Source organism: Myxocyprinus asiaticus, chromosome 35 (genome assembly GCF_019703515.2).
Source record: "Myxocyprinus asiaticus isolate MX2 ecotype Aquarium Trade chromosome 35, UBuf_Myxa_2, whole genome shotgun sequence".
Classification (NCBI taxonomy): domain Eukaryota; kingdom Metazoa; phylum Chordata; class Actinopteri; order Cypriniformes; family Catostomidae; genus Myxocyprinus; species Myxocyprinus asiaticus.
In genome coordinates this window covers 9,321,263-9,344,432 of record NC_059378.1, presented here as the reverse complement: position 1 = coordinate 9,344,432, position 23,170 = coordinate 9,321,263, and the positions used below count along the sequence as shown (strand labels likewise).

The following is a 23,170-nucleotide window of genomic DNA, read 5'->3' as shown; positions in this document are numbered from 1 at the left end:
GCCATGAAATATTGAAAGCTGGAATATTTAATGACATGGATCAATATTTAATCAATTAAAAATGTATTATTTCTAAAAAAAACCTTAGAAAGGAGGCAGCGTCATTATTGTGTGCCTATAACTCCAGAAGTATTCAAGATATCTTAATATCCTTTTAGATAGTAGTTCAGAACAAACTTTCCTTCTCTTATGTTAATGTTTAAGGCCCTATATGGATAATTACAGAGATATGGGGCTCTCAGTTGCTACATTTTCAATGGTTGTAAATTCAAATGCAGGTCACATTGCATGATTTATTTGTTTATTTATTTATTTATTTTTGTGCAACAAAACAAAGTCCTGAAGTAAAAATATTGTAGAAACTAGAAATGGACCTTTAATTTATTCACATAAAAACAGTGATGTCAAAATATAATTTTTAGGTTTAGTTAGTGAAATACAATCAAGCTTTTGGATATCAGAAATGTACAGAGCCACCTCCGAGTGTAGTTTCAGTAATCAGATCACAAAGTATGTTGGACCCCATTTACACCAGTATTTAGCGCTGTCCACTTGTGATCCGATCATCTGAAATAAATTGGGTCTTTCTCTCTGTCTTGTTCCCCCACCCCCCAACCAACCCCCCTCAAATTCATCCAACCATAGAGTCATTTAGATCTTTAATTTCCACTCACAGCCTCAAATCATCCCATCTCCTGCTTATCACCGCATAATTGGAATTACAGCAATTAGTGAGCTCTAACTGATCCGAGTATGGACAACACTGGACTGATGCAGCAGTTTAGCATGGGGCTAATTCACCTCCCATCTGCAGCCTGCATAAGAAAGAGCGCTAGATAAATCAGGAGGGACAGAACATCATATTTCAGTCTCTGACCCTCGGAAAAATGGCTCAAATGTGCGCCATTGTTGACACATTCACTCGTACCATGCACTGGAAAGCTGGTTGCAGTGAAATATAAGTGTCCAATTATTCACATTGTAAAACAGTTATCTGCTTAGCCAAGCACCCAAGGAAATTCAATAAGTTGTTCCACAGATGAGGCTTGGCTTTTACTGGACAAAGATTTTGTGGACATCCATCACAGAGCTGTGCAGACGAACTCGTTTGCCGATACAAGACACCGGACAAGGGGGAGTAAAATGAATGTTGTGCTCTCTCAGCAGGCCTTAAAATTAAAGTGAGACATTGTGGGCCTAGCCAGCATGTTGTATTTGGAAAATAATGGCCTCTCGTATGTAATGTTTTGCTCATGGAGCATTATTTTTTAAGGCCTCAGTTTGGATTGCGGTCTACTATTGGAATGATGCCTCACATCCTGTGTGAAAGCTATTGCCTGTAATCCTGCTAATCCTCTCAGGTGTGGCGTTACTCACAGTTTATTGGTGACAGGGAGTCAAGGCCAGGGCATTTATCAAACATCCACAAGGCAAATACGCTGTCTGTAGCTGTTAACCTAGATAATGTTTTCCCATTCAGCATTTATTTTCGTTCCCATAGACTTGAACTAACCAAAAGGAAAGCAGGGGCCCAGTGGTTAGTGGTACACACCATTAAGAGGAAGATCCAAGCTTGAATTCTGCCCTTGGCACTTAATAACACAATGAAGCCCTTGGGCTAGGCACTTAATCACAATTTGCTCTGGAGACACCACAGTATGGGGCCCCTGAGTTCTGACTCCCTTAATGTCTGTGTTAGTTAACCCTTGTGTTGTGCTCATTTGTGCTAACACCTTTTGTGTTCCCGGTCAAAAATGACCGGCGCACTAAGATTGTTACTAAATCTCTCATATTGCATATACTATTCCAAGATATTGCATTCGATTTTTTTGTCAACTCCTTTTTTAGTAATTATGACAGGTTTTGTACTTCTTTTTTTAACATAAAAATACCAAGCTAGTGGGTGCACTCCCTGCATAAAAAATTATTAATAATAATTATTATGTAATAAATTAGTAACCACTTGCTTGATCTAAACAAAATAGGTGTCAGTTTAAACTTAGAATCTGGACTTTACAATGCATATAACTAATCCTACTGATTCTTAAATAATGATTTTTAATTTACTGACAAATTAGAACTGTTTTGTTCTCATAATTTGCTATTTTATTTATCACAATAATTGTATTCAGAGTTGGTAAAAACATAAAGATGAGATAGCCGTGTGTTATATATTGTTGGAAAGGACTCAATTAGTAAAATGCAATGAGCAAATTTGTTTCACTCAGAGGCCAAACTGCAGTGAGTATTAGTGTTTGAAATTCCCACTGATACACATACTGTAAATATAATAAACAGGAGTGTCTATTTTTGTCACGTTTTTCTTTATTACTTCCTGAAACATACATATAACATCAGTGTTTCCCACAGGGTTTTGTGAGACTGTGGTGGGTGGACTTCAGTCCCTCTAGGGGGGTCCAGGGGCATGGACCCCATAAGATAATTTTGTACATTTTAAAGTTAAATGCATCAATCTGATGCATTTTGAGAGCAAACTTAAGAGGCTAGATCTATGAAGAACTTTGTGCTCTTGTAAACAATTTTATGGTCTAGTAGTAATTTAATCATAAACACATTGCTTGTATAGATATGAATGGTGATGACACAGCAAAAAAGTCACACCCACAAAGCATGGTAAACGAGATGGAGTTTAACACAGTTCACAAATGGTCAAAACACAAAATCGAGAGCATATATATGAGCCAGGGTTTGACATTAAGCATTGTTATGTTCTTGTCCTCCGGACAATTAAATTGGTCATTCACTTGTCCGAGTAAAAAAGTTACTTGTCCGGAGAGAATAAAGGACATTTAAGTTACATGCTCAAGTAACATGTCAAAGTTTATGTTGTATATTTTTCTAAAATTATGACTGATGCCCAACCTAATAGTGTACCTGTGCAATCAACTCAGTTCTCTGTAACAGAAATTGCACTGGGTAGGGGAGGAGGCTATTGTCATATGGTAATTATTTTGTTACGTATGGTAGTCAAATAAAGAAAAACCTCCATCACCACCATTAACAGCAGGGATGGTCATAGTTCTATGGAAAGAGATCTATTTTTTCATCATATTATTGCAGCAAGGTCTGCCATGTACAGTAAAGGCTATACATTATCACAATACCACAATTTCAGTAGTCGGCCGTGAAATTTGATAATTCTCAATATCACAACAAATAATAACACTAACTAATTTGTTAATTATCGAAGAATGGTTTCAAGTTCTTAAGTATTTATTCAAGACTAGTAAACAGTCAGTAATAAAAAAATAAATAAAAAAATCCAGTGCTTTTTTAACAGCTTTAAAAGTTTTTAACAGCAGTATTCAAGTATTCAAGGAAACATTCAGAATTAAATGCAACATTAAATTACTTCTGGTCTTTTTAAAGACCCAGCCAAGAGCAGTGAGTGTTTTATCATTTTCTTTTTCTGTTTTTTTTATTATTATTATTATAATGACATACTAGACAGCAGCAAGTCTATTAGCTTACATTTACACTGACAAGTCCGACATTTTAATACAAATCTGCTTTTTTCTCCGCTGTTTACGTTTACTTTTGACATCACTCTCTGTGTTTACATGAATACTTATGTTATTATGGAAGTGTAAAAATATTTTCGGTTCATTATGAAACTCTGGTGGGACAAATTAGACTGTGATGGGCCATTTAATGACTTTTCAGCATACAAAGAAAAAAACATGCACTGCTTTTCAGCCAGCTGCGTCAAATTATAAAAACAATTAAACACGTGGACAAGCTTAATATATCTCTCTCCCGTCTGCCACTGTCTCTTCTCCTTAAATACTCCCGTCTCATCTCGCTGGAAGGCAAGGCCGGTGTGGTACGCAGATGGAAGTCATTCGCCACTTATCTTCCCGGCCTCGCTCTGCTCAGACGCCGCTCGGCTCCGCCCTGCTCGCCACACACTGTAACATAAACAATGACTTATTGTAACTTACAGCAGACTGCCCGATTCAAATGAGCCCAAACACAATGTAATAAGTAGATCTTGAAATATTCCTCAAAGAGTGTACATGGAAAGACGATGCTCAAAAGGGCACTCAACAGACATTGTGTGTGTGTGTGTGTGTGTATGTGTGTGTTTGCGTGCGCACATGTCTGAGGACTTTGTGTGTGCAAACACACATCCACATACGTGCTCTTCTAAAGGACTGCAATGCTCCTGAACACTTAATATTTCTGTATTTTGTAGTCTAATCCATTAATTTCCAGTGGCCGATCACTTTAGACCGGGAACACCACAGGTGTAACAAAGTGAAATAAAAACAATAAAGTTTTATGAAAACGATCTAAAAAAAAGTTGTATGTTCAGATGCCCTCTGGGAACAAAATCATGGAATTTTATTGTAAGTGGATGAAATAAACGTTTTATCGGTCAGTTTTGACCGGAACACAATATAAGGGTTAAGACAATGAAACGCAAAGTAATACTTAACATTAATAAAGGAATTAACAATCCCATCAAGCATTGCGAATGATAGAAACAAATAAAACTATTGATTTTTAAGTTGTTCATTGTAAGTATAGAAACAGTATATGTTAATTTTATTGCAAAATATTCAGATATATACAAATATAGAAGTAGTTTGAAAGTGTAGGGAGACAGATGCAATTGCGTTATTCACAGTGCGTCATTCATGGAATCATGAGGTCACCACAGAGCTCGTGTGTCCCGGTTTGTTTGTCGAGATTCTATGATTGGTGTATTTTCCTTCGCAGGATCATGTGTAGTGTAGTCCACAAATTCCTCTGGTAAACACATTTTTGGTAAGTTTGTAACATATGGGAAAAACGAATGGGATTTTTACTTCCGGAATCCAACTGTTGCACTCTATATGAACTCCGAAGAATTATCTGATTATTAACTGGGTTCTGCAACATAAATTAATTTCCCTATCTGTCACTCACTCAACGTTGTGTCGATGTAGTGACACTAGGGGTCACTCTTGGGAGCCCCAAACACCTCTGGTCTTTGAAAAAATGCCAATGAAAATTGCCGAGTGGTATTTGCATACCACTCCCCCGAACATATGGGTATAAAAGGAGCTGGTATGCAACCACTAATTCAGATTTTCTCTTCAGAGCCGAACGGTCGATGTTCACTGAGCTGAATTCCCACGGCTGTTCATTCACCTCTGCTGCATTTTAGCGGCTTCTCCCCGCTCTGCACTGGTGTACTGCAGAGAACGCCCCTGGGCGCTTCGGCAGAAATAAAAGAGTATATTCTAAATAAGAGTATATTTCTCTAAAAGAGTGGCACACACGGAACATCTTTTTAAAGACACGTCTTTTTAAAGATGCCTATCCATTTGTGTGTTATTCCTGGTTGTGGTCGTTATCTCTCGCATTCTGACAGTTACGATCGCTGTCTTTTGTGCCTGGGCACTACCCACGTGGAGACAGCGTTCGTGGATGGATCATGTACTCTTTGCGAGAACATGACCATGGCAACGTTGCGGTCGCGGCTTGCCTCCGTAAGAAAGCAAGCCACCCCAGCGGCTCCCCGCCTCGGTCCTTCTACCTACGGGTATGAGGCCAGCGTGGCTAGCACTGGGGGCGATTTGGGGACCCCAATGGGACCACCTCCGCCGGGTATCCCCCCGCGGACCTCCCATTCCCCAGCACACTCGTCTGTCCCGATCGGCGAGTTCGACCTCTTGTTCGGAGCCCGCGAAGGTGATGAGCTCTCAAGCACAGCATCGACTGCCTCGAGTTGTTGGCAATTCTGCTCGCCCTGTGGAGGTTTCGGCCGTTGATCCAGGGCAAGCATGTGTTAGTTCGGACAGACAACACGGCAACGGTGGCATACATCAACCGTCAAGGTGGTTTATGCTCCTGTTGTATGTCACAACTCGCCCGCTGTCTCCTCCTCTGTAGTCAGCAGCACCTCAAGTCGCTGCGAGCCACTCACATCCCAGGCAACCTCAACACTGCAGCGGACGTGCTGTCATGACAGGTTACCCTCAGGGGATAGTGGAGACTCCACCCTCAGGTGGTCCAGCTGATTTGGAGTCGATTCGGGCAGGCACAGGTAGACCTGTCCCTTCCCAAGAATCCTCCCACTGCCCGCTCTGGTATGCCCTGACTGAGGTACCTCTCAGTATAGACGCGCTGGCACACAGCTGGCCCCCTGGACTACGCAAATATGCGTTTCCCCCAGTGAGCCTACTTGCATAGACCCTGTGCAAGGTCAGGGAGGACGAGGAGCAGGTCATCCTGGTAGCACCCCACTGGCCCACCCAGACATGGTTCTTGGACCTCACGCTCCTCGTGACAGCCCCCCCTGGCGAATTCCCCTGAGGAAGGACCTTCTTTCTCAGGGACGGGGCACCATCTGGCACCCACGACCAGACCTCTGGAATCTCCATGTCTGGCCCCTGGACGGGACATGGAAGACTTGAGTGGCCTACCACCCGCGGTGGTAGACACGATCACTCAGGCTAGGGCCCCCTCTACGAGGCACCTGTATGCCTTGAAGTGGCATCTGTTCGCTAAGTGGTGTTCTTCCCGACGCGAAGACCTCCAGAGATGCGCAGTCGGATCGGTGCTTTCCTTCCTGCAGGAGAAGTTGGAAGGGCGGCTGTCCCCATCCACCTTGAAGGTGTATGTAGCCGCTATAGCGGCACACCACGACACAGTGGACGGTAAGTCCTTAGGGAAGCACGACCTGATCATCAGGTTCCTGAGAGGTGCCAGGAGGTTGAATCCCTTCAGACCACGCCTCATTCCCTCATGGGACCTCTCTGTAGTTCTTCAGGGTCTACGGAGAGCCCACTTTGAGCCCCTGCAGTCAGTTGAGCTTAAGGCACTCTCTTTAAAGACTTCCCTCCTGACTGTGCTCACTTCCATCAAGAGGTTAGGAGACCTACAAGCGTTCTCTGTCAGCGAAACGTGCCTGGAGTTCAGTCCGGGCTACTCTCACATGATCTTGAGACCCCGACCGGGCTATGTGCCCAAGGTTCCCACGACCCCTTTTAGGGATCAGGTGGTGAACCTGCAAGCGCTGCCCCAGGAGGAGGCAGACCCAGCCCTGACATTCCTGTGTCCGGTGCGAGCTTTACGCATCTATTTGGATCGCACACAGAGCTTTAGACTCTCTGAGCAGCTCTTTGTCTGCTTTGGTGGACAGCAGAAAGGAAGCGCTGTCTCCAAGCAGAGGATCGCCCACTGGGTCATTGACGCCAAAACAATGGCATATCACGCCCAGGACGTGCCGCCCCTGGCAGGGCTACGAGCCCATTCTACCAGGAGTGTGGCGGCCTCCTGGGCCTTGACCATTGGTGCCTGTCTAACAGACATTTGCAGAGCAGCGGGCTGGGAAACACCCAACACATTTGCGAGGTTCTACAATGGAACCGGTTTCATCCCATGTAGTGGCAGGCACAAGCAGGTAAGTCCGGGACAGCTGGCTGGGTGTATCGCTTGTACATAGCGCCTTTCACCTCCCCTGAGCTGAAGACGTGCGCTGTTGACTCCCAGTAGTGTTCACAAACTGTGTTTCCTGGATGACTTCCTCCGAGCCCTGTGGCAGATGAGTTTGCATATGCTAACTAAGCCCTGCACTGGGGTAGGTGCTCTGCATGTGTTGGTTCCCCATAGGTAACCCCATGCGACGTATATCTTCCGCTAATTCATTTCCCTGTTGGTAAACTGCGCCTTCCTTGGGCAGAGACCCTTCTGCCCCAGTCACCATGTTTGTAGAAACTCCTCCCCATAGGGTAGGACCTAATATGGGATTCTTCACATGACATACTTCCGACAAGGCTCGGCAAGACCATGTGACGTATTTCCACTCAAAATACCCCCCCCACCCCTCTGGGCAGGGTGTGGTCTCTGCGGTGTCTTCCCCTTGGGAGTGACACCCCCCTGACGTAGACCTGGTGGCCCCAGTCGGTTAACTCTTTTTTTGGGGAGAGAAAAAAAAAAGAGAGGATAAGAGGCCATGACTTGTCTAGCCTGTCTCTATCTTTTGGGCAGTCAACTTGTCCCTGAAGGGCCGTTCGACACTCATAACAGCGTTGGGGGTGGTTACGTGTGGGCCTGGTGCACTGGCTACGAGGCACACAGTGGCCTGCCCGTCACGCACCGGCAGTTCACGTAACACAGTTCAGCCAGTTTTGGCGTTTCGTATAGGGACCCTAGTGTCACTACATCGACACAACGTCGAGTGAGTGAGGGAACGTCCTGTTTACTTGCGTAACCTCTGTTCCCTGATGGAGGGAACGAGACGTTGTGTCCCTCCTGCACAATGCTGGACTACCCACTGAAATGGCCGGGACCTTGTCTTGGCTCCTCATCACAAAACCTGAATGAGTGGTTGCATACCAGCTCCTTTTATACCCGTATGTTCGGGGGAGTGGTATGCAAATACCAACCGCCAATTTTCATTGGCCTTTTTTCAAAGACCAGAGGTGTTTCGGGCTCCCAAGAGTGACCTCTAGTGTCACTACATCGACACAACGTCTTGTTCCCTCCATCCGGGAACGGAGGTTACGCAAGTAACCAGGACGTTAATCAACATTAATTTTATAGCTCTATACTTTTATTGTATGTTAGTAGTTGTCTCATTTGTTTTTATTTTTATTTCTCCATAGGAATTTTAAAGCAAAAGTTGAATACTTAATGAAACTCTCATTAACTGAGTACTCAATTAAATCTTATAATGTATTAACAATAAATTTATGAGCAATACATTTTCCTCTGGTTTCATACTGAAGTATGTGGCTTTGCCATTACTCCTGTTGCCATATTCAGCGAAGTGTAGGTCGAAAGTATCTAGAAATGGTTGTTGTGTTTGTTGGTAGTGCTTAAAAGTTTTCATATGTCACATGAGACGTGTGCATGTAACGTGCTGTCACTTATATGACTGCTGCAACCTTTCATTGCTGTGCGCGCTGACCACAAGAACATCTGCATCCTTTCTGAAACTCATGTCAGAAACAGAGTGGGAGAAAGCCACAGCGTTAAACAAACATACATGACAGGTCTATGTCAAATACATGTTAGAAAACTACATAAGTACTTTGAACTACATAAGGACAGCTTGCTGCTGCCACATATGCTTAATCCCCACTAATTAACATATTTAATTTATAAAGTGCAGCTTTACGTGGAAGTTTGTATGAAATTCTGTTGACATGCATGTTTTTCAATTGCTCTTTAAGCTCTTTATACACACACAGACTTACACAGAAAGACAGAAAGGTCAGGTGTCGACTTAAGCAGTTTATTCATCTGAGGTCTATTAAAAAACGACAGACTGCGCTGCTCAGATCTGCCATCATTATGTACACCAAAGTGCTTTCTCTATGCATGCTTTTTTTAGTACCTACTTTAAAGCACTGAGAAACACACTATAGCTTACTACAGAGGCATAAATAAATACATATCCAAAAATATTTTCTACTAATATTCCTGCAAATTGAGCAGTTTTGTGTACTAAGATGTAGTTCTTTTTCCTTTTCTTTATCGCTGTGTGGTGAGGAAAGTGACTTATGAAAAATGTTCTGCCTTTAACAGTATGCTCAAATCTATATACATTGTTGTGTAAAAGTATCATTTCCTTAGCAAAGAGATTGATATCATGATGATGGCATCAATACAGCCATGGTAACATCACTGCTGTATGTATGGAATTAACTTTGTGTCTTTTTGCCAACACAACAATAGAATTAACTTTTGTGTCTTTTCGTGTCTTTAAATTCTCTCTAATTAAATATGTTAACTTGATTATGATAATGTTTTTAACACTGTTAATAGTACTTGCATATTTCTCTGTGTGACAATGAGAAACATAATTGAGTGCAACAGTGCCCATACACGTTTTTAGCCCTCCTGGTTCCGGAAGTATTTTTCCCAATCATTGTTTCCATAAGGATTTTATAAAATCCTTCATAAACAAGTTCTAAGCCATGAACCAAATAAACCAACTCTGAAGTGATTTAAGCAAAAAGGTATTTGAAAAAATGAAGTTGAAATAACGTGGACTGATGGCTTCAACAGAAGCATAAACAGTACCATTGATTAACAACCTTGGAGCTCACGGTAGTTCTGTCTTTAAATGTTTATCAGTCATCGTAAGTAATAATTTCCCCCATGAAGAAAATGAATGGGATTTATACTTTCGGAACCAGACTGCTGTGCTCTATGTTGGCTATGCAAATTAGGCAGATGCCGTGGTCAATCATGTAAATATAATATAATAATGCAGATTTAATGTAATGATGTGTACAGCGTGATTATGACAGCTAAGACCTGGATTACATAAAGGGTCCTATTTTAAGAGCGCAATCATTATGCCATGATGTTTTGGTATTTTCGTGCAAGCATGCGCTAAGTCCAGGCGCAAGTGGGTTTGGCGGAATCATGCGCTCAACGCGCATAAGACTGGACCAAGTGCAATTTAATTCTGAGGTTCTTTTCTGGTTATTCCAGCATCTTTATCCTATTATATAGTCCATTTCCTCAAGCACCAATGATTTAAACAAAGACAGCATATTCATAAGAAGTTGGTTGTGTAAATGGACTGTATGCAATGAATTAAAAGAACAGAAATATGGACTTGCGTTCTTTCGTGCATCCTTGATGAATGCCAGGCATATTTCTATGACAGTGACACACGCTCCTTTTATATGAATGGAACATGCGATTCTCATCAGTATTTGGATGTATGCTCCTTTAAATTATAGAGAATGTAAGTATTATTTATCATTTTCATCTACTGACACACAAATCATGGCTAGCATTAACAGTGATTTTATCGGAACGCACTTCACTTCTACCGGTCGATTTTGATTTTGAAAAAATTAATTAATTTATTGAAACAAACAAATTAAACCAAATATATTCCTAAATTCAAATTACACTTCAAACGAAATGAAAATATTATCAAAATAACGAAGTGGTCAAAAAAATCATACCAAATCCAAACATTTTACATGCTTCTTCCACTGGCTCCTTTTGCAGTGACTTAAAAATCACAAAAAAAAAATTAATAAAATAAATAAATAAAAATACCAATATAAATTAGATCAGATATAAATACAATTTTAAATATAAAAGTAATGATAATAATTGAAAAATAAGCTATGACCTTTAGATAGTTTAACACAATCTCATAATTATATATTTTTTTCTCAAAACGGCTACGAGTCGACAGTGATTTTCAGGGACTTAATTTAGTGTTCCACTATATTTTAAGAGTTTGAACTTTATTACCACCTGCTGGTGGAATCTCCAAACTGCTAATGCAGGAACTGCGCTGATTTAAGACGTGGTATTGAAACTTCTTAGGAAATTCTTAGGAAAATAGCAAATTGCGCTTCGCGCCACTTCATTTACATACAATACACCAAACAATCCCACCCACAGCAATTTGCGCTGGCACAAAAATTGCGCTTAGCATTAACGCTCTCACGAAAATTGGAAAAGACGTTGCGCTACAATTTGCACACTCACGAAAATGGAGCCCAAAGGTTATAACATTTTTTTTATAAAAGTGCAATTGAAACTTACAGACGATATCAAGCTCACTAAATTACACCATATAATTTTTTTTTTTTTTTTTTTTTTTTTAACCTATAGGCTACTATGCTACTCTACAACGGCAAAATGCAGTAACTACACCAACACTAAAACAGAGAAAAATGGTTTTGAAGTTAGTTATATTGTAAATTTTGTAGCTACTGCAATTTGATTCTCTATTTTCTTTGAATCCGAGAATAATTGAGCCAAAGTCGCAGCGGCACAGATCATAGTCTAAGAGGCCTAATTTTGAAAAAATGTGTAGTTACTACATTTTGCCTTTGCATAGAAGAATGGATTCAAGTTTGATCAGTTACAAGTAAGTTTAGGCTTTCCCATTCAGAAATTAACTTCTGATAGTGGCTCGCAGAAAATAAATAAAATAAGTGAAAATACCTGAATATTACATGTAAAACTGTAAACAATCTATGCTAGGCAACATGATTATAGTTTGGCTATTTATAGATTCTGTTCAAGAGTGTTTTAACTGAATACCTTTTTTTGTTTGTTTTTATGTTTCACAAGAATCTTGCTGATCATAGGGGAGCCAATATATTTTTATTTAATTTATTTATTTTTGCTTAAAAACAAAAACTTTGCATTTGAAAGTATCTGGTAACGATGGATGGAGAAGCTTGGTTTTATTTAAACGTGTTTGTTGCTGTACAACCCACTGTGTTGATCTGCAACGTCTATTGTGAATGGCGAGATTCCTGGTAGATTTAGCTTTTTGACAGTGCTATGTAAATTCTTCTATCCTGAGGAAATAGACCGGCATTCTAACACTCCATTGGTGGAAATCAAAAGGGCTCTGGGTGATTCTGGCAGCCTATTGACAGCAGGTTTGTGACAGACATCCATGGCTCTGTGAGGAATTGCATGCTCCACATATGACAGGTTTAGCAAAGCTGTGTCTGGCCTGTGTGAAATTAGCATTGTCCTTCATTTTCTATCCCACAGAATGCTATTCATTAATTTCCAGCCCAGATTAGGAGGTGCAGAGCAGATGGGTATTTTTTATACTGCTTCAGTTATATACAGCTTTCTGCATTTATCACTTTGACACTAATTTGTCTGAGCCCATCTGTGATGTGTCTACCATATTCTTTGGTGCTTTTACTAAAATATAAACTAAATCAATGACACCATAAGAATTTGAAGTGCAAAATGTTCTATAAAATAAAAATATAAACAACTGCAAAATGAGCAAGGAAAAAAGCATATATATTGGCAAGATGTAAATTTAAGACATGTTTAAATAGATGTTTTATTTACAGCTGAAAAATGCACTCAAAAGTATTGTGGCATTTTAAAATATAATTTTGTTTTAAAAAGGTACAACTTTGCAGAGTGAACTTTGATGCTACATACAGTTATTTTGCAGATTATCTTCAATAACATACAATGGCCAAACAGAGTGCATCTTAGTAATGGTTGAATCCAAGCAGACCCACACTGGGCAGATGGTTTTGGTCCTGAGTCCATTTTTAATTTTGTTATTTATTTATTTTTTTGTCTGCTGGTGTTTGTTACTGTACTGGTTCAGTGTGTGACTTGTAACAGTTTTTCAATAGTGTATAGAGAGAGATTTGATTGACATGTGTCTCAATGCAAAACTTGTCTGTCTGTCTTTGAACATCAGGTGTGGCGATTCATTTCACAATGTCAGAATCTGCAGTAAAATTGTGAAATGATTGCTGTCCTGTAATAAATTCCCTGATGATTGTTGAAGGCCCAAGCCTTGTATTTGGCCTATTCACAAATCCTTATTTATGACACATGCAAAGTTCATGTCGGTTTTTCAATTAATGCTGTCCATTACCTCAGTATTAAAGAAATTGAACTTAAGTCATTTCTAAAAGTTTCTACAGTTTTAAGCATTTAAAATGCCATCATTTCAGTTTAAAAGCACTAAATCTTTCTGCATTGTACATATTTGCTGAGGCAAAATGCTTCTCTTCTTAAACACTGTAAAATCTAAATTATGTTTTATGAATGAAGGCCTCGTATCACAAACTCTGTCCATCTTTCCATAGGCATGTCCCTTTTCAGTTCAAATACAGATACCTGAATTATTTGTGATTTGTGTGTCGTTTCACCATGAACATGGCATCACTTAGCAGTATGTTCTAAAAACTGGTTGGTAAAACTAAGTATTTTTGCAAACCATAAAAAATACTGATTATAACTAGTTCAGTCAACTCTTTCCTACAATAAAAAACACAGCAAGATGGAGACTATTTATGCCTCTGCGGTCAATGTAATGACAAAATTAGTCATTATGCAGTCCAAACTGTGAGGTTAAACAAAAAGCAAACACACAGCAGGTCTCTTTCCTTTTGTGTTCCGTAGCTTTCAGCTGGGAATGCACAGCGTGGAGCTGCATCTTCACAGGTCATCAGGAATTGAGGAGGATTAACAGTTTATGTAAGATTTGAACTGCAGGGTTTGTTGTCTCCTCCTCTGACAACTGTTGGTTGAAGGAAAATAATGCTGGTCTTCCGGGCACTGAGCAGAAATTAATAAGAGCATGAGAAATAGGGGCATTCTGTCACCTTAGCTGGCTTCAGAGATGGTTTCTCCGATAGAGCGGGCAAGAGAAAAAGACACTCACACAAACGGATCATCACAGATGAATTACCTACGGGAGGCACAAGGACCTAGACAAACGATCCCTGAGAGAGTCAATGGGAGCCAGCTGGCAGACACAGTTTTCTCGCCCTGATCGGGGCAGCTGCAGACATGACATGCATTTCAGCAAACCGGTGCAGGAGCCCCCATCCCCCCACATCCCCCCCCCCCCCCCACCCCCGACAGACACTCGGAAAGCGCAGAGTCCGACCCCTGCATAAAAGATGCTGCCTGCATGGACAGATGCACTGTTCCCTGAAAGAGCCAATCCCAACCCCCATTCCCTAACCCCAAAACCCTCTTACACCCCCTCTATCCGCAGTCCAAACAGTTCAGGCACACATAGATGCACACACACACCTGCATGCAGGGCAGATGCAGAGCTGCCTTTAAATCACAAGTGTGTCTCAAAGTCTGCGGCAATGGCAAGGTGATGATAAGGCTATTACCTTAAGAATATGATATGAATTATGTGCTGGCACTTGTCTAGTTGCCTGCATGCCTGACAAGTGCTGCAGATTTTCATAAGGTTCATCCTTACCTTTTCAATATTTACACCTTAGTATTTCAGAATATTAATGCACCGATACTGTCAGCTGACCTCCAGACAGATAAATATTTTTGTTTATCCCTAGAAGCTTCTGGGAGAAATCATTTGAATGTGTAATAATTAGGACAACCACTGTTATGAGCAGTCATGAAAATTACAGTGCCTAATATTAAGTAGATACAGATCTTTGCCTGGAACTGATCACAGCTTGACTGCTTCCCATCAGATGCTTCAAGATATTAATGTGAGATTTAAAACATTTATCAAGACAGTTGTTAAAACTTTTTATCCCGTCACTATAAATTGCACCCAGCTGCCTCTGACTTCAAAACTGTTGGAGAAATTCTGAACATCTCACTCTTGTAAAACAGCTCTGCAAAACCCTGTGTCTCTTAGCTAAACCAACAAGATGTGACATGCTTGGAAAGGAAAGCAATAGCACTTACGGAATTCATTGAGAAAAATAAACAAATGGAATAAGGAATCGTCCTATGCTAAATCTTTTTCAAGACCTCTCTTTTTTCAAATTGGCAACTATGCAGGCCCAAACACACTCAACTTGACTTCAGTAGGTGAACACTAGATCTGAGATGCTGGGTACAAGCAAGTCCCCAGAAATCATTTCATTCACCTCTGGAGTGCAGTAATCTGGGAAGTCAAAATGAGATCCTGAGTTGGCATGAAATGCTTCAAAGTCCTTGTCCAAAGTGGAGCAGTCCATAGGCATACTGTTAGATATAATATGCAAGAGTTCCTCATCCAGTTCCTCATCTGAACACACTGACGACACTAAAGAGGAGGAGCTGGTGGAGTTCGGTGTGGAAGATCTTCCAGACGTTGACCTTCGTGGCTCACTCATCGTGGATTCTGGTGGAGCCTGGCACTCGCTGTCGGAGAGGCTTTGAATGCTGCTGGTGTGGGAGATGGGCACCTTCACTCTGAGCTCAGGAACTGCTTGCTGGTTCTCAGAGTGAACAGTAGCCTGCTTGTGGAGGACAAGGTGACTTGTCTGGCTGTGATCATCTTGTAACGTCACTGGACTTTCTATGTTTACATCCACTGTGTCGTCATCGCTCATGCTCTCGCTGTAGCTCTTGTATTTATTGCCACTGAAGTTATGCTTGGAAGAAGTGGGTTTTATCTTTAGCCCTTTGCTGGAGAGCCCAGTAGACCTTCCTGAATGGGACTTGCTGGATTTCAGGGGCAGCTTCTCCCCAAGTTTCACAGGGGTGGAGCACTTGCTCTTCTTCCTGGGACGGTACTTGTAGTCAGGATAGTCAGCCATGTGCTTAAGCCGCAACCTCTCTGCCTCTTTGATGAAGGGGATCTTCTCATAATCGGGCAGTAATTTCCAGCGTTTTCCAAGTCGTTTTGAGATCTCGGCATTGTGCATGTCTGGCCACTGCTCCATGATCTTTCGTCTCTCAATCTGGGACCAGACCATAAAAGCGTTCATTGGTCTTTTGATGTGCCCAGTAGGAGTTTTGCACCAGTTAGGGTCTTTATTGGAGGGTACGTGTCCAAACACCTCAGCATCATCTTCTGCTGCCAGTCCCACAAACACCTTTCTGGTAGAATTGCTGTCCATGGCTGACGAGTATTTGTGGCTCCTTTGCTGAACCATGATGCAGGGCTGAGATCTATTCAGTAGGTTCTCTAGAGTCATCCATGACTAAACACTCCAAGATGCAGCAACTCAATTCCTGCGTTTTCCTGAAATAAATAGAGGAATGCCCTCATTAACCTCTCATTCAGTAAATAGAATAAGGTTGTTTATGGTAACATTCATTAATGTAATATTCAACAGCATTTATGTTAATGTATACATATACATTTACAATTTAACATTAAAAGTTCAACATTAATAATGCATTATGAACTAACAATAAACAATAGTGTATTTATAAATGAACTCAAATGAATAAATGCTGGGAAAAAAATATTGGTAAAGTGTTAATTATTCATCTTTTTGATGCAAACTTTATTTGTTCACATAAATTGCATTGCCATTCCATGATAACCGATTCCAAAATGTAAAGTTTTTTTTATTTATTTATTTATTTTATTTTTTTTATGGATATTGACAAGTCTGTCCATAAATAAAAAATAAATTGTTACAGATGAGACAGCAATATAATTCCTATTCATGTCAAAGTAGCATACAGTATATATAATGAAGTACTTACAGTTGAAACAAAGAGAGCCTCTTGTGATACAATGCAGAGTAATTCTGAGTCACTTGCTCTCCTCATATGAGCATCTCCTCTGCTGTTGCAATTGTGATGAAGTCACTTGAAAAAAGCTCTCGTGCGCCTGCTGTCCTGGGCAGTCTGCATGCAGACCCTCTCTCTCTCAGACGTGCTCTCTCTCTCTCCCTCTAGCTTCTCTCAGTCACTCTCTCTGTCCTTGTCTGCTGTTTCTCCTCCCTGCTCCCTCTTTGTAGGGATGGCCCCCCTCGTCTGCTGTTTTATAAACCCACACTGTAAACAGCTCAGCCTTACCAGACATAGACTCCTCCCCTTCCACCCACTGCTCTCATCCGTGGTGAATGTGTTTATGTGCATGTGGGTGTGTGAGTGTCGGGGGGCTGAAAGTTTCCATGCAGTGAGGCACAGCTACAGTGCAGCGGATGGAAAGAGAGAGACAGAGAGAGTGCTACTAACTGAGGAGGTGTTAAATGCCTCGAGCAAAAACTTAAATTAGGACAAGACCTTCAAGCCAGCTTGAAGTCTGCCGCATGTACACATGTGTTCATGAGTCTGTGTGATGTAATTCTCAATTTTCATGACTAACAAGTAATGGTGAACACAAGGCAATAAGCATGTTTTATCTGTATATTTTTGTGTAGTTGATACATAACTGTAAATCTATACTATGGCATTCATATACTGTAGATTTTAGGCTAAAAATTACTGTATTATAGAAGGGAATGTATATATTTTAGGTTCTGTGGCTGGCCACCATTTTTGCTTTTCACAATTTTTAATCACCTTTTATATAGTCCTGCTGTGTGACAAATGGATTTTGATAAGTACAAAAATTATAAGTAGTATCTAAATTAATATGAGCTCATAAAAATTGCATGCATCATAATTATGTATAAAAAATTTTTTTTTTAGAATAGATGATACCATTAGCATGTCAACTTCCCAAAAGTATTTCTTGTCAACTACCCTTTTACGTTATATGTTTGCTTTTTTAATCAACATTTTAGGTTAAAATGTATATAAATGTATAAGAGAATGTATTCAGTATATTTTAGGTGCTGTAACTGGTCACCATTTTTGTTTTTCAGCATTTTAATCACCATTTTGCCTTCACTAGTTAATTTTAAAAGATCCTGCATTGTGAAAAATGTATTTCCAAAGTACAAATATTCTAGGTTGTATCTAAATTAATGTGAGCAAATTGCATGCAAAATACAGGCATACATACATACATACATACATACGTATATATATATATATATATATATATATATATATATATATATATATATATATATATATATATATATATACATACACATTACCTAATATTTTAGAACCTAAAATAATTATTAAAAAAGTAAACATATATTATAAAAGGTTATTTGACAAGAAATACTTTGTGAAGTTGATATGCCCTGCGGTGTGACATGCTATACTACATCTAAAACTAATTTAAACATTTTGATAGTTTATATATATATATATATATATATATATATATATATATATATATATATATATATATATATATATATATTTATATATATTGTAGGTGCTGTAACTGGTCAACATTAGTTCATTTGAAATGGTACTACTGTGTGACAAATGAATTTTTAAAAGTACAAATACTCCATATAGTATCAAAATTAAAATGAGATCATAAAAGTTGCATATATGATGATTATAAAAAATAAATAGCAAAATGCTGTTTTAAATAGTTTTAAATAGTCACGTCAAAGGGCATGTCAACTTCCCAAAGTACTGTATTTCTTGTCAACTACCCTTTATATTATAAGAAACTAAACATGTAAAATCACTCAAATGTTATGGAACATACTATATGGTTATGATGTATTGATGGCTGAATGGAGATAAACAGATATATCAATTGCAATCCATATTTTTTGTTATTGGACATTGATGCAATAGGCACTCTCTCCTTCTAGTGGCTTCATTTTCTTCTGATTTTAAAATAATTAAATGTAAATGACAGGACCAGGGAGTACAGACAACATCTAATAAGCCTGGCTTCACACACTGAACATCAAATGAGAAGATCTGAAAGTGTTTGCAACTGACCTGGTATGACATAATTTCATCTTTCCACAAAATTAACGATTAGACTGAGCTATCATCATCTAAATAGATACAGCCACTAATGCTTTAGAGAAATCTGTCAGCCGATCCATATGGGCAGCTTCACTGCATCAATACACTGTTGCATCGATACACGCTAAAATGCCCCAAAACAGTTAATTAAAGCAGACTGTCACTAAAGTGCCAATAATGGTAATATACATTTAGTAATCAATGAGAGGCGGTCGTCAGTACCCGAGTGCTGAAGTGCAAGCTTGCATTTCTGGAGGTATGTCCATATAATGGGCAACTGTCCAAAATCTTGTCTGCCAATTTATATATTCCCATATATTCATGCATCAGTTGACTCATGCAATTCTGATGTAGGTGTGCAGACAAGGTTTTCTTGTTCTATTCCTGTTCTCTGAATCAGCAAAAAATAAATAAAATGCAATTACAGATATGTTTGCATGGTCAGTTGTATCAAGTTCATCGTGGACATCGGTCTATTGAGGCCTCTTAACAGCCTGTGTCCTCCAGCACTTAGTGTAATGATCTGGGCCACGTCATGGTGTGTCAGACATATTCATTTGACAAATAAAACTGACATTAGCCCGACACTCGAGAGGGAGGGGGAGTTGTTAAAAGAAAAAAGACAACAACACTATCACCCACCGACCTAGATCAAGCCCTGGCCAAATCCCTGGCCAGACCTAGACACATCATCTAATTACGGAACTGGCAGAAAAGGGAGGATTGGACCCCCTGAGCGCAAAGGGTGTCTGTCTGGCTGATAAGGACAGTGCCGCCTCCTCTACCCAGCCCAGGCGAGTGCTAGAGCGGGACACAGATAGATCATCTTTCAGGGATTAGTGGACAGAGGGAGAAGGACACCGCCGGATCTCACTGCTGTTCGAGTTTCTCAATAAGAGGGGAGCAGTGATACCATTGCAGTGTTGAATGAACATTACCCCACTGGCAAATGTTAATATGTAAATATTAAGTGAATATATCTTGTCTTAAGGATGTTTAGATATTTTAACTGAAAAACAAGTCAGAAATACTGAGAAAGAAAATTAGAAAATTATTTTTTGCATCTGTCTGTCTGTCTTTTGTGTCTATCTATATCTTTTTTCTGTCTGTCTGATTCACTTCTCTATCTATCTGTCCGTCCGTCCATCAGTCTGTCTGTCTGTCAACTCAATTCAGTTCAATATGGCTTTACTGCCATAACTGTAAATGGTACATTATTGCCAAAGCAGAGGTTGTATGTAAATAAAAATGTAAATAGAACAACATATTAATCTATAGTTTAACGAAACTTAAAAAACATAACATACCATAACATTCCTGAATGGCAGAAGACCACACTGTTGACATAAAACTGAAGATCACTTATGTCTACATATACATATGCATTCATTTATATACAGTCAATATACTGAGGATCACTGTGGTGAACAGTATGGTAACACACTGTGGTAAAACACATAAAACATATTCACCCAGTGTCTCTCAGGTTGTGAAACGCTAAAACATATTTTGCAGCCAGTGCTGCTATATGTCCCTCTCCAGATTTTATTTTACTTTTTTTTTTTTTTCTGTCATAGTTGTAAACTTGTTTATGCTGTTTGTAAATTTATCCATATAAATGTCCCTTGTTTCTTTAAATTTTTGGCAGTGAAAGAGAATGTTCACCTCTGTCTTGACTTCACCTGTCTTACTGTGAGCACGTACTCTTTCTTCTCTGGGTAATAGTGATGGGTGATATCACTTATTTTCTTTTCGATCCGATACCAATAATTTCAAGTCCAATATCGTCGATACCAATACCAATACCTATACTTCTATTAAATTGATTTTTTGTGTGATTTCTTGGGATAAAAAATGGGTAATTTAAAATATAATATTTAGTCATAATTAAAGTCATTATTATTATTATTATTATTATTATTATTATTATTATTATTTTACATTTGTGAGCCTAAACAGAAAATTATTAGACTTCTGTTTTGTTTACCCTTGCAAAAATTAACCATCTACACCTCTACAAGGCACTGATCCCTCTTGTCTGAACGAGCCTTGTGACAGCGAAGAAGAAATAGTTCCCATCCTGCAAAAGTATTTGCTAATATAGCCTAATCCATTTTATTTCACTTTGAAGCTTATGGTTATTGTTCATGTTCATGGTAACCAAATAATAATATCCCTAGTAAAAAAATAAATAAAAAAAAATAGAATCGATATGTTTGTGTGAGGATCGATATTTCTGATGCAACATCAGTATCGTAAGTATCGATACTTTAGGATCGATCCACCCATCCCTACTGGGTAACCATGTTTTTCTGTGTCTGCCTCTCTCGATGGCTAGACTGTGCTAACTGAGCCTGTACTTGGTTAGTGTTAGTATTGGTAACTGGGTTAGTCAGTCTCAGAACCAGCTTACTTAGGGGACTTTTGTCAGGGTTCAGTTCTTGGGGTTTGTAGCGCTTTAAAATGTAGCGATTCTGTGAGAGTAAAAATGTCAAGAAAATCCTATCTATCTATCTATCTATCTGTCTGAGATTACCAAACAAAATACAAAAGTTATTTGTTTCTGCTTTCCAGAGGCTATGATCAGTAGCCTGTTGCACAAAGCTGATTTCAGTAGCTACCCAGTTGAGTTTGAGTTTAGTTTGAGCAAACAGTTTTTTCGGGCTCAAGAAGGTGGTTTGGTTTTTACCAGTTTTCATCGCCATAGCAAATCATGCCACACGGCTAACCTGCTCAGGAGCAGGTTTTATTCTGGGTTACAGATCGCAAACTGATGCTAAACCAATCAACTGTGAGTAAAGTGACATCTCTGATGCAATAAAATTACTCCCCCTGTATCTCTTGCTCCAAATTAAAGTGCTTCACAGGGAAATGTATATATTAAATGAATTTAGATTTATATATTACAATTTTATATATTATACACATAATATATTAAGATTAAGATATTATACAATTAGTTTTTTTTTTTTAGAGATCGCGGAACCTTGTATCTTTTGAGCAGCACATTAAAATGTTTTATTGAATTTCTTTGCATTTCTTTACATATTGTACCTGTATGCAGTGAGTAATGCTGAAAACCTCGAAAAAAAATATTGCTTGCAGAAGTGTTCGTAAAGTGATTCTCACACTTTAAAGACAAATTTATTGAGTGACGAGTCTTTGCACATGAATAAATATACTGGTTAAAATATCTATCACACAAAGTGACATTGTTTACACTTCATTAAATTATAGTAGGCTTTTAATTTAAATTAATTTATTTTTATATAAATTAATTTAAATTAATATAATAGCTTTTACATTTTAGATAAATATATAGATTTTTATGCTTTTAAAAATAATGAACCCTTTTCACAGACCTTTTATGATGCGCTTCCACCACCTTTAACAACATAAATGTAGCAAACTTTTTTATATTTCCAATTTTAAAAATATTTTGTGTACATTTATAATATTGTACTTTGTATTATATTACCCTGGAATATGTTTAAAACAAATCAGTTACCATAGCTGTGATGAGGCTTCTAACACAACTGCTGAGGGAGTGTCAGAAAAATTGGTCTGTTTCTCTCTTCTTACTGATGTTATCCACCACTGTATATTTGTATCTTCTTTTGCAAAGCTGTGAAAGTATAGTCGTTGATTTTTTTCTATTGCTGTTGGAGCAAAAGGGTGAGCAAAAATTAAATTTGCTGTGGTCCCCCATTCACCGGCATTCAAGTTTAGCCAACTATGACGACTTCCGCTTCGTGGCACGCGGACGTGTGAAAATGGTCTGTCAGCCTGTGTCTTATTGTGAACGTATATCAGTTAAATTACACAGTATATTCAGTTTTTTTTTTTTTTTTTTTTTTTTTTTTTGCAGCAGCAGCAGCAGTGTTTCTTCATGCTGTGTAAATGTTAAAATTCGTCATATTTTCATAATGATCTCTTGCTCTTCAGTAGAGATGTAAATCACACTGAATGTCTCGGAGAAGTAAATCACGGCAATTCTTTCCAAGCTTTACCCATTGGCTGTTTGTGGCAAACGTCACTCATTCATGTGCACAAGCTTCTTGAGATCGCTGAACCCGATCTAAACTGGTTTGGTTCTATCTGGTTTTCTCAACCTGAAACTCTT

At 39.1% G+C, this 23,170-nt stretch overlaps 1 protein-coding gene across 2 annotated transcripts; it reads right to left on the bottom strand.

Moving 5' to 3' along the window:
- Nucleotides 1-2,219: 2,219 nt before the first annotated feature.
- LOC127426419 (transcription factor SOX-4-like) lies at nt 2,220-17,190 on the bottom strand. Of its 2 annotated transcripts, XM_051673204.1 has the most exons (3): nt 16,915-17,190; nt 15,360-16,441; nt 2,220-3,929 (listed from the first exon to the last, which is right to left on the bottom strand). In XM_051673204.1, exons 2-3 carry the CDS (start codon nt 16,392-16,394, stop codon nt 3,894-3,896), a joined length of 1,071 nt encoding a protein of 356 aa, XP_051529164.1. In that variant the 5' UTR covers nt 16,395-16,441; nt 16,915-17,190; the 3' UTR covers nt 2,220-3,893. The 2 variants fall into 2 exon arrangements, with proteins under 2 accessions (XP_051529164.1, XP_051529163.1); XM_051673203.1 differs by lacking the exon at nt 2,220-3,929 and having other exon boundaries at nt 14,434-16,441.
- Between the last annotated feature and the right edge of the window lie 5,980 nt (nt 17,191-23,170).